This window comes from Electrophorus electricus, chromosome 15 (genome assembly GCF_013358815.1).
Source record: "Electrophorus electricus isolate fEleEle1 chromosome 15, fEleEle1.pri, whole genome shotgun sequence".
In the NCBI taxonomy this organism is placed as follows: domain Eukaryota; kingdom Metazoa; phylum Chordata; class Actinopteri; order Gymnotiformes; family Gymnotidae; genus Electrophorus; species Electrophorus electricus.
Window position 1 is genome coordinate 13,769,582 of NC_049549.1, and position 17,395 is coordinate 13,786,976.

The following is a 17,395-nucleotide window of genomic DNA, read 5'->3' on the forward strand; positions in this document are numbered from 1 at the left end:
TGTCCAAGAGCACCGACGGGTGTTTTCTTTATATATAACGGTACTGCGTCTGATTTGTCCAAAGTGGAGACTTAGCAAGCGTTTGAAAAAAAAAAATAGCTACAGTAAAAACGAAAACAATTCGGCTGTTACTGTTCGTGTGGTAATGTCACCAGCAGACATACAGGCCTTCAGACTTTTTCAGGTGATTTATTGAGCTTTCAGTCTTATGCTTCGACCCATTTACTGCAAACACGCGGCCATATTTCATTGGGATGTATGCGTTTAAACAAAAGCCTCAACAACCTTCAAAAACATGCGTATACTGATACAAATGCGCAAGAGAACAGTGTGAAAACCTTAAAATTAAAATAACATTATTGCAGCATATGCCACTCCATGCTATTGTTTTTTTGACATTACTGTAAGTCAGTCTGAACTTATTCGCATACCCACAGATATGCACTTTTTGTTGTAGTAAGGTTACATAACGGTATATCTAGTTCATTTTGAAGAAGCCCTAACAACCCAAAACATTTAATTGAATTTGTCATTTTACGTTTAAATGCCCCAAACACTATTAATAGCGTATTGTAGTTAAATAAACTAATTTGTAGTTTTGATTGCTCTCTGGCTCATTGAGATGGGTCATGAGACGAGAATACGTGTGAACACTTCGCCTTTGGAGAAGTCTGCGGTTGTGTGGACTAGGTGTTATTGTTCAGTGCAACGTCAGCGATGAGACGCGCAGGAGGGAGTGGGTGCAAGAGCCTAGCGCTTCAACCCAGTGTCTGAACATATCAAGCTGTTCAGCGTATCCGCTTTGTACTACCGAGAAAACACCGAGGTCCCCCCCCCCCCCCGGCACAACTTTTGCCGTCACGACGGGGTGTTATTTACAGGGTATCCCCTGTTCTCCAACGCGTGCTAGAAAACCGTTATCATCGCGCCGATAACCGGACAGGCTGCAGAAGATGCTGAACAGCCAGCGACCGGAGTAACGACGACGCACGGGGACGTAACGTCCTGCGGAGGACACGACATTAACGCTTCGACGGAGATGGAGGGATTCAGCACGTAGTAATCCATTCCAGGAGGTAATGTTATAACGCTGTTTGTGGTCACGAATCGGGGTTTTGCTGCGTTGCAAGCTCCGCAATGGAAGTCCAACTGAAGCGTGTTCGGAATGCACGAGACTAACAGTATTAGACACAGCAGATCTTATCTTGCTTTATCACATTTACCTGTCGTCGAAAAGGCCATGGCGTTTGCGATGTTAAAACAACAGTGAAGTAGTCCTTTTTGGAAATATTCGAGGTGTGGGCCTATTTCGAAGGCTTGTGGTTTCGGAATCAAAAAATAAATATGACCTATTTTAGGGATTGTTTTGAACGAGGTCAGTGTTCAGTGGTGTATAAATTAATTCGTTGTTTTTTGGGGAGTTTCTTGTACAAGAGTAAAGGGGTTTTCCCAAGCAAATGTTCGCTGAACGGCCTACTGCGACAGCCTTCCAGCTTATAACTTTTTGAGAACGTCAGCAATGAAATATCTAGTGATTGTAATATTCTAATATTCAGTCTAATTCCTTTATTAAACATTATTGGTTAAACCTTAACACTGACTGGCGAAATACGAACACATACACTTCTGTGATGTTAGGCATAGGCTATACTTCAGCTAGGGTTCAGTGCTTGTGATATTTTAAACTAAATTCTGAGCATAAAAACGTGCTGTACAAAGACTCGAAAAAACCGGCTTATTTATTTCTTTTAAAATTAGGACGAACTGTCAGTATTACAATAATGGGGTGGCTTAGTTAAGTTATATCGAATTAGCCTGTCTTTCGTAAGCAATATATTACTATGGTCAAATTTATTTTACTTACTTTAAATTAACAAAACTAAGGACAAACGAAAATCAAAGGAAATGTAAGCACCCATAACTTATAATACTAAATAACGAATGTCGCAATAATAAATAACCATATACATGCATTTTGTTATGCTACAACTAACAATTATTAATATTAATTTCTTAGGACGTGAAAAGCGTAAGTCTACAAGGCCTTTGAATGTAATTAGTTACCTAATTAGCTAATGTAATTACTGATCTGCTAAATGCAGGAACGGCTCGCCCAGCTGTTTGGTAATCAGCTTTGCTTTAAAGGCTCTCATAATTTATATTTAAAATAATAATAATAATTTGAGCAATGAATTTTCCTGCTTTCCTACTGAACATGAAATTGGATCCTGATGACATGTTTGTGTAATTTCACCCTTGTGTGTGAAAAATGGGGACGACCCTGTGGAGTGTGGGGCTGAGCAAAGCCCTCATGTCCCAGGGTTCATTGCGGAGAGGCAAACAGACATACTTGGCACTCGTGCAGTCAGATGGGCATTCAGCAGTGGCTGCAATAGTAGATCGATTTACTCACATTAGAGGGGAACGTTGATGTTCGCCAGTGTTGGGAGATGGTGTCTCGTTGGAGCAGAAGGTACATTGTAAGGCACTAGAGCTGCCAATGCACAATGGACTGACATTTATGAGAGTTGTCTCAATAATATGCATCATACCTGTATGTCTCAGCCCACGCCAGACCTGAGATGGGGGAGCCGCCATCCCGCCGAAAATCCTCCACTGTTCCTGTCAAACACACATACATACAGTGAAGTCCAGTTTTCCGATGCAAAAACCCACCCAAAGTGGAACAACTCCAACCAGCAAAAAGGGACACCAAAATGGCGTCAGTGCTCAAATAATCTTATCACCTCAGAGAAAGAGGTGCACCAAGGGTTGGCAGTCGCTCAGCATTTTGGAGTATAGGGCACTGGGAATAGCTCCCCAACCCCAGTGTGTAAAGAGCAGCATCTGCCAAGAATAGTTTAGCGGATTATATGTCTGGAGTGACAGAGATATAAACACAGCCCTCGCTCACTGGGTTTAGTTAAACAGAGTAAGTGAAAGGCACATTTTGGCCCAGAGAAGTCGGGGCTGCTTCGCTGCAGCCTCGTCGCGCCTGTCTGTCCTTATCTTTATTAGTCTGCGCAAATGTCCGCTCAAGTTTACATGGAATCCCGCGGCTCTCCTTTCATCTGAAGGGGGTGCACTCACACTGTTTACAGGTGTGAGATTAGAGCGAAACCGGGCCTGGGTCCTCACCACACGAGCAGCGGGCCCTGCTCCGGGTGGCGGCGGGCGATACCAGGCGGCCACGGAGTGGCAGAGTGCCGCCGTTAGTGGTACCTTTCGCCTGGTGCTTGTGTGGGAAGGCAGCGGAGGGTCGTGAGAGAAGGGCTCAGATGGTGACCTCCGTTAATGGAATCGGCAGTGTTTAACCTCCTTAAGTAAAAACTGTACTGTAATGTTGGAAGTATAAATATTTACTCAGGCAATACTTTAGAACAAACGGATCTTGACCTTTCCCACTAAATTAAGTGACCAGGTCATATGATGAAGACAGGCTTTCCTTCAAAAAATGTAAATGTTAATGAGTTCCGATATTTTGTGGCCTTTATGATGTATACTGTATTATGACATCATCACACCCCAAAGGACAAAAAGTACCAATCCAAAGCATTTTCATTAGACATTCATCTTTAGTTCCCTTTTTACAGCATGTATAAACATCACAGTGATGCATAGACCTACCCTTTATACTAGAAATAGCTTTTGAAATTCATGTGTGAAAGACTAATTGATTTGTTTGAAACAGTTCACATCTGCAGAATCACCTGGTCAAATGTATACATGTGATGTTTAAAAACCGTGAAGCTGTTTAATTTCAGGTATTATCCATGATGTCTGTCCACATATAGTACTGCCACATTAGAAAGTTTGTAATTCAGTTTTAGCTTTACGTTTTGAATTGTTTTTGCTCAAAATGGTTAATAGACTTAAAATGAATTTAGACATTCTCAAAATTAAAACAGTAATATTCCAAATTTAGCATATATGAAGCGTATTTTAAAAACTACTGGACACAGAAGAAATTGGTAAAACATTTCAGTATGTTTACACTTTTTGTAACACCTTTTTTAAAAAGCACATTACATCATATATTTTTTATAATATGATAAAGAGAAAAAAATAAAAGCGCTTTCACAGCATTTGAGTGAATTACTATGTTAAAAGAGAGGCTGGACATAATTGAAAAAATTCTAACTGATTTAAGTAATTGACTGAAGCCTGAAGATCAAATGAATGACGGTTTACTTTTGTGTATTTTAGGTGATTTGCATTTCCAGTGATTAAATTTTTAACTTCTGCCCCAAATTAATAAAACAAATTTGAATCAGTTAAATGTAACAAAAAGTATTAGTTTCCTTAAAATGACATTTTATACAAATTTTAATGTCATATACTAATAAATTAAATACTAAAGATTATTAATCATTAGTAATGACCATTCATTTTGTTTCCCAAGAATGAAGGTGAAAGCTTGTGTCTAATAGATGATCAGGGAGGCAGACATAATGCATTAAGGTTTAAAACTACAATGGCCCGGTTGTCCTTCAGTGTGATGAAGATGGTGAATTGCACCACAAAATTATATTGCATTAAAGGTATGCCATTTAAGTGCTAGGAATCAATCAATCTATCTATCCATCCATCTGAATGTCTTATGTGTCTTAGGTATCTTGTCTGTCTGTCTGTCAGCGATGCTCCAGGAGAAGTCCTCAGCTGTGGCTGATAAAGGTGTGACTCTGGCCCAGTCCAGTGGGCTTCCTGAGCATGCCACAGAACCCTCACATCTGGGCCTGCCAGCAACTCCACGCATCCCCGACAACAGTGACATCGATCAGGTAACCCGTGGGAGGGGTGGTGACCCTCTGACACTATTGAAAATGGACCATGTCCTAATAAGGGAATGTGTCCTTCTGACATAATTTCGGTGATGGTGAGCAATAACTATGGGCTTTTTCAAGCAGAAAAACATGTCAGTGTACTTATAATAAGGTGGAAATCCCACTGTCCTACTCTTTAGCCCATGCTACGTCTGCTACTGTGTGTGCAGAACATAGAGAACATCAAGGTGGTTCTTCATGAGAAGGAAATGTGGAAGAAGTTCCATGAGACAGGAACAGAGATGATAATCACCAAAGCAGGCAGGTGAGTAGGTGGTCCTTCACGCAAATTCTGAGAAGATGTGGATTTTCCCTGACTTTAAAATATTTCGACTTTCACTTTTAGTACAAAAATAAATATCAGTGAGGATTATTAGCAATGAACCATTAATGCAAATTTATTTAAAAGTTATTATTTAAAACACTACATACAACGTGTACAATGCGCTCTTCTACCGAGGTAAAGGAAGGCTGAATTCCTGTGTCTGTGAATGTTTAATTGGAAACACAAATGGCTGCCCTGTGTGTTAGATTTAATGCACCCCCTGGATTAGGAGCAGAGACCCTGGACATTATGCAGAGAATGAGTCAACGCTTTCTGCCAGTCGTAGCCTGCCGTTCCTCAACGTTTCTCAGTGGAAAATGCAAAAGGTCACCACAATTTTTCTTTAATGCTGTAACATTGTGAAAAATGGGCTTCCCTTCTGTCCAGCTGATGAAGTGCCCAAAGAATCCTTAAACTCTTTGAAGAGCTGAGCACGGCTCCGTCACACAGCTGCACAGAGACGGGAAGACGGTCTTCTCAAGAAGCCTTTCCACAACAGATGGGTGCATTTCATTTTAGTTTAGCATGTAATTGACCACTAGGCTCTGTTTACAATAGTCAGTATGTCAGACTAATTATGAAGCAGGACACGCTGTTTGCTGTGGTTGTGAAAGTGCATTTAGTTTGTTTTTTTATTCTTCCTGAGATCTTGATGAATACTGTTCACCAATTCACCGAACAGTAAATCTTGACAGATATCACAAACTCACCTCCATAACGTCTCGTGTTTCGCAAAATGGAGGAGAATTTCATGCAGTGGTTGGGATAAGAGAGTTTCGAGCTGTGTCGAGCTGTGTCTGCACTGCGTTCTTTCACTTTCCCGGCTCCTGCTAGCGGTTCTTGCATGGTAACACACAATGGGCAATGTTACATTGCACCGCTTCGACAGAATAGACAGTTATGCGTGTGCTTGGCATTTGTTTAATGGACATTTTTGTTAAATCGGAGGCAAGATACCAGAAAATTAAAAGGTGATGGGCAACAGCAACAGTCTGCACTGTTCCAGTTTGTTTTATTATTTACTGTGACATCTGTAAAGTTTGAATGTTGATTCAAGTACCTCAAGCTTAATGTCTCCAATACGATGCTGCGCATATTGTCTACACTGCTGACCAGATGATAGCTGAAAACGTCTCTCCGGGGCTCAGAAGAACACACTCAGTCTGCGAGGCATTTGATTTATTTTCTTGGTCTTTTATTTTTTTTTGTTGTTTTTAAAGTTTTGGATAAAAAGAGCTTGTATGCAGAGCAGTGCAAAATAGTGAGGAATAATCACAAAAAGATGAATATTAAAAATATATCATAATATCCACACCATAAAAATACCATAAAAAAAGTAAAATAAAATAAATAAAAATTGTACAAATGATAGCAGACGAGAGAGATGCGGCTGTGAGAATGTAGTGGTGAAAGGCACAGCTGTAAGAAAAAAGTGGTGAGAATTCTTACATATATGCAGTCATGTGATCACTATAAATAACCTAAAAACAAAGGGTAGGCCGCTGTAATTTTACTTGTGGCGAGGCTATAGTGTAGTTAGTTGCATAGGTGACTAAACTTAAATGTACGTCTTCGTGTACTCCAGCACTGTAGTAATAGCAGTAATATCTGAGCACCTCCTGACTGTACAGATAAAGTGGATCATACAACATAGGAGGCATGCAGCCCTCACCCATAGGGTGGGCATTCAGTCCCAATGAACTCTGGAAGAACCCGTCCAAGCGATCGCGACGGGCTTGTTATTGTGTGAGCGTGTCCACGGCCCAGGCGCGTTCCTGGCTGCCAGAGTGAGAGCAGCCGGCCGGCACGAGCAGTCACTTTGTACACAGGCCGTCAGCGAGCACGTCAGCTGATGAGGGGAGAGCAGTGGCCCGGGTCAGCCACGTCTCCCGAGCCCCGGTGCCATCCCACACCCCACACCCCACACCCCCCCGCCTGTTCCATCATCTTGGGCCTTTTGATCTCTGCGCTCCTGCCTGTTCCTACAGACAGGATGGATCACTGACAGAGCAGGCATGCTAGAGAGAGAGAGAGAGAGAGAGAGAGAGAGAGAAACAGCACACATGTTAAGAGAAACAGCTGGCACACTGCGTACACTGACACACTGCCCATTCTTTACCACACACACACACCCACCCACACACACACACACACACACTCTCTGACCGCAAAGACAACACTGCCACCCAGAAACACTGGGTTAGAAGGAAAGCTATCTATAATAACCCCAAATACTTTTCAAACACACAGCCATATTTAACATTATTTGCAAACCTAACATTTAAGATTGCTTGTGGCTGTCCAAAGACAGCTAGCAGAGGAACCCTAACAGTGTTCTATTACAGTGCAGTAATACCCTGCTAATACTTGACTTCATACAGTAACAGTGCAGCGTCACAGAGACTAAGCTCCAGAAAGGCCCTATTAGACATGCTACAGGATCCACTGTGGTTATAACTGTAGGCAAAAGCTATATGTATTTTCTTCAATATTGTCAGTATCAGAGTGGTGCACAATTATTTGATTTATTTTAGCAGTTTACAGTTTACTCTGGCTATTGCTATTAATTATGGCTACTGCTTTTAAAATTCTCAAATGGTTTGACATGAGGGAAAATAATCCAGCATGTGTATTTTACTCAAGAGATTAACAAAAACACTGTAATAGTAATAATCCCCAATCATTCTATCAGTAAGATAGCAACCCTCTGAATTGCCTGAATCAGAGTGCAGCTTCTTGGGGAGCTGTTTCTGATGTCCCCGTTGGCTTGGAGCGCCTCTTTAGGAGCGCTACACCAAGCTGGATACCCATGACTGGATTTCAGGCCAGGACCAGATACCCGGAGTATCCTACAGTAACCTCAGCCTCCGCACCACCAACCCCCCTAGCCGGGCGTTAGAGCTAATGTTGTCCTGGCTGTCCTTGGTATAGCTCTCTCCAGCCGTGGACCTCTGAAACCCTCCTTCTGCAAACGAGTGCTGAAGTGCACGGCTTGGACCCACACAGCCATTTATTTAGAATATGGGGACAGTTATAAATGTATGACTGCTGGTTGAACCTGTTGTTCAGCAAACCCCCCAGATAAAGGGATGTACCATGGCAGAACCTTCTGGAGGCCTGTGACGTGCTAGCTGTATAAACTGCTGTCCATTCTGAGTCACCATTAAAAAGCACTTAGGGTTTATACAGGCACCAGTTCCTTTTGTATCTTACTTTGACGCAGATGGAATGAAAAAGTAAGCCTGTTCTTTTCAGGATGGGGTCATGAAAGGTAACTTCATTGATGTATTTTACAACACTGTCCACCATATTAGCATATTCTGTCTGTCATCCTGGCTTTTCTTGTATGAGTAAAATGTTGTTCTCACATTTCAGAGCTGTTCTTTAAAAACAAGTAAATCCCTCCAAAAATGTCTTAGTGACTAATGATATTAGTCCCAGGTACAGACTTCGGCTCCATAATTGGTGGTATGTAAGGTTTTTCGGCTTAAAAATATGTCTGCTATTCTCATCAGGTCATTGTGCGGATTGGCTAGCACACTGTAAGTCAACTCGGTAACATTTAATGAGATCTTATGTGATTCTTACAGACAAATCTGTTCTACAAACAGGATGAGCTGTTATACGATTGATAATCGCACGCTCATCCTCCTATAAAATGCTTCCTCCAGTGGTGTTTAACATGAACCTCACTTTAAACTAAGACAGAACCTTTAAGAGTCTGATACAACCATCATATGACTTAATGAGACACCCCAGAATAAAACTGGATTAATTATGTTGCTATGGAGGAAGTAGCTGAGATACACCTATGAATGCATTTAAAAGCAAGTGACACAATAAAACATGACAGCACCATTAGACTTACAATACACATGTAATTGCTGAGTGGTATCTGGGGGTGAAGAAAATTACTCAACACAATATATATAAAATATATGTAATTTATGTCAGAGAGGATATGAATCTGTGAAATGTAAAAGTCATGAAAACCCTATTATTTTCTCCAAATGTAGAATGTGTCTGTGATTCTTGATGGTTTAAAATTAAACAGCTATAGCGTCTTCTCTGTGTCCAGACGGATGTTCCCCAGCTACAAGGTAAAAGTCACCGGGATGAATCCAAAAACCAAGTACATCCTTTTAATTGACATCGTGCCAGCTGACGACCACCGTTACAAGTTCTGCGATAACAAGTGGTAAGTCCAGGACCCTCGGTGTGTTCTCATCTTTACTCTCATCTTCTGCCATGTAGGAAGGAAGTTAGAGTAGCATCTCTGGCATCTGCCACCAGCGGTGGTCAACGTACTGTAACATATCCACTGTTTGAGAGTAAAAATAAATAAATAAAAAACTCTCCACACTGAAATTTTGACTTCACTTATTCTTTTCGTTACTGTAATTCTGCTCTTTCCTTTTTTGTGGGGCTTTGAACTAGAAGGACGTATATTGCTTATAGCATATTTTTGCTCGAACACACACAGGATTCACAGAAACGGCGAAGGCGGGCTGAAGTGGATCAGTTATGACTGTGGCTTGTCCCTCTAGGCAAACGGCTTCGGCACCTGGTTCGCACGGTGTAAGGACGCTAATTAGCATATGCTATGCTGAACTGTCTCTAGACGTGCACAGTATGCACGTGTTCCTGTGCCTTTGAAAGAAGCACGCATAAATCCCCACCGCTTTCCCCACATCTGCAGGCTCTGCGTGCGTTGAGACGGATATCAGTGTACACCCAACCTCCCTTCAACCGAGAGCTTAATCACGAGGGTTTACTTTTAGTCTCTTGCATCTGTCATGTCCAGCGTCCCCAGTTCGTTAGTTACAATGCAGTATATCAGCAAGCATCTTGCATGTTTCTGTATAAAAGACTTGGTTTATCTGGAACAAAACAGCGATTAGCATAAGACTGCACAACCAAACTGCCTACTGCTCACTGTGGCTGCAAACCGTCATTAGCACACAGTTAATTATTCCAAGTTACTGGCAGGCGGCCTGTCAAAACCAGTGGGCTAAAAACAGCTGGGTGATGCATGCCGTCCTCCCTGTGACCCTGGGCCTCTGGCAGTGCCACTGTCTCAGCCCATGAGACGAGATGGACCCGTGAATGTGTGAAACCGACTGCTTCTAAAGGTCTCGAAAGCAAAAAAAAACCTTCTTTTTCAAAAAAACCAGCATTGTATTTTGAATTCATGGAATGGATGAGTGTTTCAGCCTTGGCCAACACAGGTTCTGGAGTTCCTCAGCGACACCTTGGAGCACATAATTAGTAGTGATGTTTTGGTCAAAGCAGCCAGTCTTAGAGAGCGATTCCTATAATGTCCAGGCCATAAGGATTCCTGCTTCATGACTGTCATTAATGTACAGATGTTCTGCATAAAACACAGATATGGTAGGGTGTGTATAGTACATGTATGACACTGAACTGAATGGCTGTTTTGGTAGCAGCTCTGATGCAATGGCAAGAGACCAGTTTAAGCGAAGCAGCGCTAAATCGGAATGCAACGGCTCTGGTGCCCTCGGAAGCGTGGACGGAACTGTACGGTTTTGTATAAAGTGCCGTTAAAATCTCTCCGTTTCCCCAGGATGGTGGCTGGAAAGGCAGAGCCAGCCATGCCGGGCCGGCTCTACGTCCATCCGGACTCTCCTGCGGCTGGGGCACACTGGATGAGGCAGCTGGTCTCCTTTCAGAAGTTGAAACTCACAAACAACCACCTGGATCCTTTTGGGCATGTATGTGGCATTATTCCATAAAGCTTTATTATTACCCTCCAATAAAATAGTGCTAGGGTAGTGTTAAGTGTTAAAGGTGTATTAATAAGTAAGCCTCCAAAAGTACAGGGGTGACAGAAATAGTGTGTAAGGCATTTAAGACTTAACAACCCCAGGCTAACGGGGTGTGATCATTCAAAAATATATTTAAAGGGTGAATGACAACAGAGCACTGAAAACTACTCAGTCATGTTAATCAGTTGGATTAGAGTACATAAATCAAGTCCCCCCATTGTGGTTCTTTACAGAATAGCCTGTGGGCTATGTTCCAGTGACATCTGGCCACTTCATACATTTTTTCCCCATCTGTGTGCTTGTTGAAGTTTTAGTGTTCGAAAAAACTCAACTCAACTTCAGCTCATTTAAGTAGAAAAATGAAAGTAACTATTGCATTTTATGTGGATCTAATATACGCAAATGATAACAGCGACTAGACTGGAACAGGCAGCATCACATGCTGGCGTATGGACGACAGAGAAGTGCTTCATGTACAGATCATGGAGGAAGTCATCTCCATAGAGACCAGGAAAGGAAAGCGCAGCAGAGGTGAGGAGTCTGACCCTGGCAGTGCTGCCCACACGGACCTTGGGATACCATGTCTGAAGTCATGGCATCAGAGACGAGCTCATTGGGTCCATAACCTGTCAGACCCGTGCGGGGCCTGGCCTGTCAGGAACAGCTGAGCGCCTGGGACGTGATGAGGGAGATTAATGAGACCAAAGAGAGGCTCCTAAGCTCCACTGACGCCCGCACCAGCAGGGACACCGCGCTTGGCCGAGAGCTGCTCTCACTGAGCTCCACGGCTGCCTCGCCGGTACACACACTTGGGAGAAGCCACAGTGTACACAAAGCGGGGCCCTGTCACAGACAGAGCAGTGTTAAACACGGGAATGTGAGCCATCACATCACAGCAGGCTTTGGACGGCACACGGTCAAACTCGGGTGAATCTGGATTAGAATTTCTGTTGTATTTGAAAGGATTTGCAGTAAAAATGATATTCCATTGCACTAGTACATGGATACTTTTGCAGACATGGACTACAGCCGTGTTTTTCACCCTGGTCATTAGGGGCTTCCAGACAGTCCACATTTTTTTGCTCCAGCCCAGCTCCTATTACAGCTGATCCAGCTATCAAGCACAATGACCCTCGGTTCATTTGTAAACAGCATGCAGTTGTACATTATTACATGTTTGCTGTAAACAGCAGTACAGTTCAAGGACTATGACATTGTCATCTGCATGACTATTCCTAAAGCAGCAGATTAGAGTTGAAAATAGCAGCACTGATCAGATCATTGCTGCCACTGGGCAGGGGACAGTAGATATCCTACACCATGTGCTGTTTACACAACCTTTGTGGACATGCAGGAAAGCTCTAACCCTCCGTACAAGCACATGGCACCACCTGCACCCCAGAAAAAAAACCAAACCATAACCCACAGGAAGATACATGCAAGGTTTACATTGATCAGAGAGGGTTTGATCAATACACTCAGACAGTCCAGAGCCCTGTAGCTGCATCCCCAATACAGCTTGTATCACACAGAATTAGCCTAAGACGCCAGCAAAGCATCCGGCCGAAGGTCAACCAATGCAGCGAATGGAGCCGTACTTTTGGCCAGGTCCGCTGAATGTTGCGCTGGGGGCAGTGGCCAGGCAGTGGGCAGGCTGGAGCTTGACCTGAGCTTGCTTTACACACACCAGATTTCCCAATTCCTCCATCGGGGAGGGCGGGTGGAGAATGCAGCCTGACAGGGAGTCTGTGCAGTAGCAGAGAAGACCTTGATGCTCATTGGTCTTGACAGAGCCGCACAGGGGATGACCCTGACCTAACGCTCCACTGAGCACCCAGCAACCAGCACACTGGTGCCAGAGTGTCTTACTCACTTGCTCTCTGTCTCTCTCTCTCTCTCTCTCTCACACACACACACACACACACACACACACACACACACACACAGGATCTAATTGAATTACTTACAAAGCAGTACAGAGCAAGACTCCAGACATATTTACTGATCCTCCCACACAGCATGCAACCAGTATCATACAATCTTTTGATAATGTCATACTGTTCACTGATCTGGATGTCAGCATTATTCTTTAAAGTCAGGAGAAACTCATGATTAGTTGTACAGAAATAAGAGAGCAGAAATGATAAAAATATAGGACTTGATCTACAGGTAAACAGCTACACTCTTTCACTGGAATACCAGTATATATCTCTCCCTTTGCAGATCATCCTGAACTCTATGCACAAATACCAGCCCAGGTTGCACATTGTAAAAGCAGATGAGAACAATGCCTTTGGCTCCAAGAACACAGCCTACTGCACCCATGTGTTCCATGAGACCACATTTATCTCTGTGACATCCTACCAGAACCATAAGGTAATTCCAGGTCCTAACATGCTCATATACTCGGGTATACTCAGGTAAGGTAATATCCCACTCAAATACTCGGCCACAATTGTGAATCGCAAATCAAGCATTTTCTTCAAATAATGCACAAGAACCCCTTAAGGAAAAGCATGACGTATAACACTAACAGCTATTTTTTTGCAGATAACACAGTTAAAAATTGAGAACAATCCCTTTGCCAAAGGTTTTCGGGGTAGTGATGAGGGAGACCTGCGTGTGTCCAGACTTCAAGGGTACGTAGATTAAAACTGACCTACTCCTACCTAAAAAGTGACAGGCCAGCAGATTAAATGTGCCAAGAATCTTAACAATCTTAACAAAACAAAACAAAACAAAACAAAACAAACAAACAAAAACATGTATGTATAAAGATATCCTGATCATATGTGTTTCTCTCAAGGAAAGATTACCCAGTGATCTCCAAGAACATGGTGCGGCAGCGTTTCCTCACGTCCCACACCCATCTGGCTGGAAAGTTTAGCGCAGGGGTGCTGGGTGACCACAGGCAGGTCCACCCTCACTACCAGTATGAGAGTGGCGTGCCCCTGGGCAGCACCGACTCACAGGAGACCTTCTCCAACCCCTTCCCTGCAAGCAGAGAGCCCAGCCTGCTTTACCACTGCTTCAAGCACAGAGGTACGGAAGCGTAGTGGCCAATACATGGCTGTTACTTCGTATTTGTCTCAGTCTTGAGGTGAATTTCACCACAACTCCTGTTATTCTAGTCCGGTGCAGTTCTCAGTGGTGTTCCAACTACCCATATTCCTCCAGATAACTCCAGGCACTTGGAGCTGGGTTGCAAGCGCCCCTATCTTGACACGACGCCCTCGGCTGTTCCGGAGGAGCGCTACTTCCGCTCGCCCTCTTCCCACGAGCCCCCTTTGCTGTCTCACCCCTACTGCGGCGAGGCACTGGGCTCCAGAGAGGCCTGCATGTACGGAGGGATGGACAGGGAGGCGGGGCCAGGAGGCATGGCTGGCACAGAGGACCTGCCCCCGCCCTCCCTGAACTGCAACGTGTGGGCATCCATGCCGCCGTACCCTCGCTACGGCATGCAGACTGTCGAGGCCATTCCCTACCAGCCCTTTTCCGCCCACTACACCAGCATGGCCGCCGCCCCCTCTGTCATGCCCCACCACTCGCCATCCATGCAGCGGCCGCAGCCCGCCCCTTCATCCTCCTCTTCCTCCTCTTCCTCCACACCGTCTGGGCTTGGCTCCCGTGACAGAGAGGCCCACCCTCCGCTCTACCACAGGAAGCCTGGGTCACCTCTCCGACCTCACCGGGATTTCCCAGCCTGCAGAGACCAAAGCCCAATGCCGCCAAGAGATCCAGTCTACCAGTATCAGATGAGCTTTGGCACCATAGGGCCCCACTGGGCTGAGAGCTAAGAGATGTCTAAGCGCAACGCTGTGGAGTCTAATGTTTGTCTATCACCTTAGAGTTGCACACTGTCTCCAAGACAGGACAGCAATGATTACTTTTCTACAGAGCCATGACACTAAAGACACAAAATTGCCAAACAAGGTTATAATACAGCAGTACGTTTCCAGAGCTGTATAGCCCATTATAGTATTAACCTCTCACTGTATGTGGCTCTGTAAGAGTGTAATATTTATTGGCATATATGTTTATAGTTGCACTTGTACTAACAGTGGATGGAACCATCTAAATGCACTGTGCTACATTCAGAAAGAGACCATTAACTATAGCATAAAGATGCTCTAAACCTTTCAGTGCCAATAGTGTGTTAAAGCACAAAACCTGTATATGATGTGTGTAAGCCTATCAGTGTGATGCAGGAGGTATATTACGTTAAATGAACTGAACAAGCTGTCCCATTGTGTGTTTTGGGAAACATACAGTTTACCTATTTTAGCAACATTTCCTATAGTATATTCGCAATGCTAATGAAATGTGTGCAAACCAGAACCACACTCAGATTCTGGGCCCTAGTCTATTCTGACATCTGGAGAAGTTATTCTTTATAGTCCTATTAAACTGTACAAAATCTGGTAAAGATATGCCCTTAATACACTTCACTCTCACTCAGTGTTTGCCTATAAAACTGGCTTAGCAATTTTTATATGGAATCGTTTTATTTACTAAAGATCAGATAATAAACACTAAAAATGGACTATGCAATAAAAAGTTTAAAAACATTTGATAGACCTAATGAATCTAGAATCTGTGGATATCAAATATGTTCAATAATTCATAGACAAACTTATATATCGATCCATCTATACGCTTAAATGTTGAAGGGACCGTAAATGTGCTCAGATCCGAGGGAGGCAGTGTCCTGCCATGCGTCTGTGACAGATTTCAAGATCGGTTCCACAGTGTGTCGGGGGGGGTGGGGGGGGGGGGGTGGGCGGAGAAAATTCAGTCGCGATTTAGGCATCTGAGTCAGTCCAAAACGGTGCACTTAGCGAAACGGGACATCAGAGACGTCCCTTGCAACCAGATGGAGGCCTGAAGTGTGATCATTAAGCCGTGTGGTGAGCAGAACAGAGCAGTCCGCTGAGAAGTCCAAGCCCTAAATGAGTGAGCTGGAAAAAGCCATACGAGGCCGAAAATGTAAACCAGCCCTGCGCAGAGGAGCCGTGAGGCAGGCTCAAAGAGGACGGACCGTAACGCCGCAAGCCTGCTCGTGATGGGATGGGTAGCAAGCACATATGGCGATCTGGTGACCTTCATGATCCAATTTGTGCTTTTGACTCAACATGTAACAAATTATTTCCATAACAATTTCGAGTCTTTTTGCACACCTTTCAAATAAATTGTACTTTTTTTTCCCCTTTTTTTTCCCCCATCTCATAGGCGGCCCGTAAAATGGCACTTCCTTCCAACTTGTTTTTTAAGCAAAGGTCAGTTCAGTCTTTGCACTGAATCGTAAAGCAATAGCACAATTTATGTTGCAGACCTTTCAAAACAAGCAGCCATTAAGAGAGACAGGAAGACTCATGGCACTCTGCGTGCCATCTGCTTTTGTTTTTGCTGTGTGGCAAATGTAAGGATGAGCGTTTTTTTAATCTCGTATCTTAATCAGTGAATATTCAATGACTGAAAGAAAGAAGTGCAGATGTGTGAGACTAAGATTTTCGTGGTAAAGCTTGATTATGATTGATCTGGAATATTACTTCCTTTTGCATATTTTAGAAATAGTCTAAGCCCATAGCCAATATTTTTGTCTGTGGTTTGACTAGTGTGCAGCTGGTGCAGCACCTACGAGGTTTATGACGCAGATACACAAGGTCTGTTGAGAGCCTGTCCTGTCCTTCTGGCACTTAAAAAGAGAGAAACATCTCTGTGGTGCCTTGGAATACGTTCAACAGTGAACTGCCCTGGATGGGTTTGGTGGGCTTCCTTGCAGAGCGCTGCATGGCTGCACCGATTGCCATAAACGTGCTGGCGTGGAGCTACAGTTCTGCCTGTGCCAGAAACGCCACCAACCCTGTGGACTTTACCACTCCGAGTCAAGCCCAGCTCGGCCCAGATGATGAGGTCTGCGCAGTACAGACGAGGCACTGACACTTCTGAGCAAAAGGAAATTTAGTAAGTGTAGCCCAGGTTAAATAAATGACAGGAGTATTGCCATGAAGGAGGCAAAGTCCTTCAAGCAGATGTTAGAACTGGATGTCCAGAGGAGCATAATTCGAGTGAATGAAAGAATGAATAAATCACTGGGGTTTTGCAGCGCTCATCTGACACGCAGAGCGCTTTACAGGGTTGCTCACATTCATGAAGTGTCTACTGGGATGATGCAGTTGTTCACCGGTGAGTGTGTCTGCTCTTGCCATAGATCTCCCACAGCAGTAGGAGAGAGGACTTTGGTCTTTGGTGGAACATTTATAGAGTCTTGAGTGCTGACAGCATTCAAAAGAATAAACTGGCATGAACAGATTTTTTAATATCAGGCAGAAAAAAAAACAAAAAAAAACGACAGACAACCATAAAGCACATGCCAAGTCTTTATTATACATCACCACCAAACTGGACTAGGGATGATCTAGCCAATATCCATATTTGATGCGTTATTGAAACAACATGTA

The 17,395-nt window shown here is 43.8% G+C and overlaps 1 protein-coding gene across 2 annotated transcripts; it reads left to right on the forward strand.

Moving 5' to 3' along the window:
• Positions 1-867: 867 nt before the first annotated feature.
• Positions 868-15,169, forward strand: tbx4 (T-box transcription factor 4). Of its 2 annotated transcripts, none has more exons than XM_026997714.2 (9): positions 868-1,076; positions 4,612-4,781; positions 4,994-5,088; positions 9,227-9,346; positions 10,733-10,880; positions 13,158-13,310; positions 13,485-13,573; positions 13,741-13,976; positions 14,112-15,169. In XM_026997714.2, exons 2-9 carry the CDS (start codon positions 4,638-4,640, stop codon positions 14,729-14,731), a joined length of 1,605 nt encoding a protein of 534 aa, XP_026853515.2. In that variant the 5' UTR covers positions 868-1,076; positions 4,612-4,637; the 3' UTR covers positions 14,732-15,169. The 2 variants fall into 2 exon arrangements, with proteins under 2 accessions (XP_026853515.2, XP_026853516.2); XM_026997715.2 differs by having other exon boundaries at positions 4,636-4,781.
• The last annotated feature ends 2,226 nt before the right edge of the window (positions 15,170-17,395 follow it).

Coding starts and splice junctions, on each gene's coding strand:
- tbx4 (XM_026997714.2), top strand. CDS start 4,638: ATGCTCCAGGAGAAGTCCTCAGCTGTGGCTGATAAAGGTGTGACTCTG. Junction 4,782..4,993: donor ACAACAGTGACATCGATCAG/GTAACCCGTGGG, acceptor CTGTGTGTGCAG/AACATAGAGAACATCAAGGT. Junction 13,977..14,111: donor CCACTGCTTCAAGCACAGAG/GTACGGAAGCGT, acceptor ATATTCCTCCAG/ATAACTCCAGGCACTTGGAG.